The sequence below is a fragment of the Juglans microcarpa x Juglans regia genome, chromosome 7S (genome assembly GCF_004785595.1).
Source record: "Juglans microcarpa x Juglans regia isolate MS1-56 chromosome 7S, Jm3101_v1.0, whole genome shotgun sequence".
NCBI classification, from domain to species: Eukaryota; Viridiplantae; Streptophyta; class Magnoliopsida; order Fagales; family Juglandaceae; genus Juglans; species Juglans microcarpa x Juglans regia.
The window spans coordinates 1,977,642-1,979,505 of NC_054607.1; the positions used below are offsets into that span (position 1 = coordinate 1,977,642).

Sequence of the window (1,864 nt, forward strand, 5' to 3'; positions counted from 1 at the left end):
ATGGAATTACATTCCGTGTTCGAGACCCAAGAAACACCAGTAGCGTCGACTGAACCACCGTCACCACCACAACCACCCATGTCCTCCTCCGTTCCCTCTTCGAAGCCTCAACCTCTCAGAAGCTTCGTTTTCTCCAACTTTAAGTGGCCTCTTGAATATCCCTCCTCCACCACAGCCGCCAATCACCACAACTACCACTTCTGCAACGTACTTTCCGAGTCGACTCCCGACTCGGAGCCCCATGCGAATGATCCTCCCGCGGTCAATGAAGATCATACTTCCCTGGCGGTCCGTGAACTCGCCGATGCGACTCTGTTTCCTGGCTCGGAACCTCAGCTCGCTCATCCGCTGAAGTACGATCACCACTCTTTCGGTAAACTAGCCGGTTCGACTAGGACGCGTTCTAAATCCCGGTGTCGAAATGATCCGGGGCCTGATGTGACGAATGGCCTCTCCTTCGTCGGTTCTTCTGAGCGTTTGATCGTAAAGGAAGCTAAGAAAATTCCGGAGAAGAAACCTGCGAACTCTATCCGTGTGATGCTGAAACCGGGTGATAAATCAAAGGCACCTGACCCGAAGCCAAAGATCTACATTCGTATTTCAACCAAGAACAAGTCAACTGCTGATGGTGCCGCAAAAGCAACGGAGCAAACCTCACCGGTCGCCGCCGAAGTCAAAGAACTGCCGCCGAAGCCGTGGAATCTGCGCCCTAGAAAACCGTCGCCTAAGAGTCTCCACGGCGATGGAGTCGGAGTAGCATCAAGAGCTGGTGGAGCACCGGCACAGGAGACCAAAACCCAGCATCCGGTTCGCGCTTCGGCTCGGGCACGAAAAGGAACGAACTCGAAAGTTTCGGAGGAAATACCAAGACTTTCTATCGCGCTGTCGAAGGAAGAGATCGAAGAGGATATCCTCTTGCTCACTGGGTCCAAGCCTGCCAGGAGACCCAATAAGCGTGCAAAAACTGTTCAGAAACAGCTCGATGTAAATTAACTTTGCAATTCAATTTAGAAGCCTAATATATTTATTGTTTATGTATCAAAAGAATTTCGTACTTATCGTTGATCTCTTATTATCGATTTTTATTTTCTTATTGGCAGAGTGTTTTTCCGGGATTGGGGCTGAGTTCGATTACGCCGGAGTCATACAACGTCAGCGTTGCTCCTGGGAAGGTCTAAAACGTTGACTCTCTCTGCTTTGACCTTTTGAATTTGAATTTGTTTTATTTTTAAAGGAGAAGGTGAACTCGGTTTCTTTGGTTGCAAGCAAAGGAAAATAATGGGGTCTTGTTACGTTTGATTATAGAATTTCTTGGTTTAAGCGATCGGAGTGTTAATGAATTTTGCTTGTGGTGCTTGCAGGGTAATTGAGACTGCTGACAATTTATGATTCTTTCGATTGTTCGTTGGAAATTCGAAGGCTTTCTGACTACTGATCTCTTTCGACTTCAGAGGGAGGTATAGACAAAAATTTTGAAGATAAATAGATGACTACTTGTACCAGCCTCATTTGAATTTAGAGATGGATTGAGATGTTTTTAGATAAGTTGAATAAACTATTGTTATAATATTTTTTTTAATATTATTATTATTTTGGGATTTGAAAAAGTTGAATTGTATTTTATGTGAAAATTTGAAAAAGTTGTAATGATGAGATGAGATGAGATGAATTGAGGTAAATTAATCCAAACAAGGCCTTAATGTGATGCCCTCCTGTTATCTACATCGGCGGGAGGAGGTCAATCAGAAATGCTGTAAAAGTTATATCGTTTCAATATTTATTAGAAGTCACTGATGTACATAGGAGTTAAAATTATATATCGAAGTTTGAAGGATAAGACTGCTGAATAATTTTCGTGTTTTAT

General features: G+C 43.6%; 1 protein-coding gene across 1 annotated transcript; it reads left to right on the forward strand.

The window, feature by feature from the left end:
* On the forward strand, window positions 1-1,178 carry LOC121241434. Its single transcript, XM_041139187.1, has 2 exons — window positions 1-984; window positions 1,101-1,178. The coding sequence occupies exons 1-2, from the start codon at window positions 1-3 to the stop codon at window positions 1,176-1,178; spliced, it is 1,062 nt and encodes a 353-aa protein (XP_040995121.1).
* The last annotated feature ends 686 nt before the right edge of the window (window positions 1,179-1,864 follow it).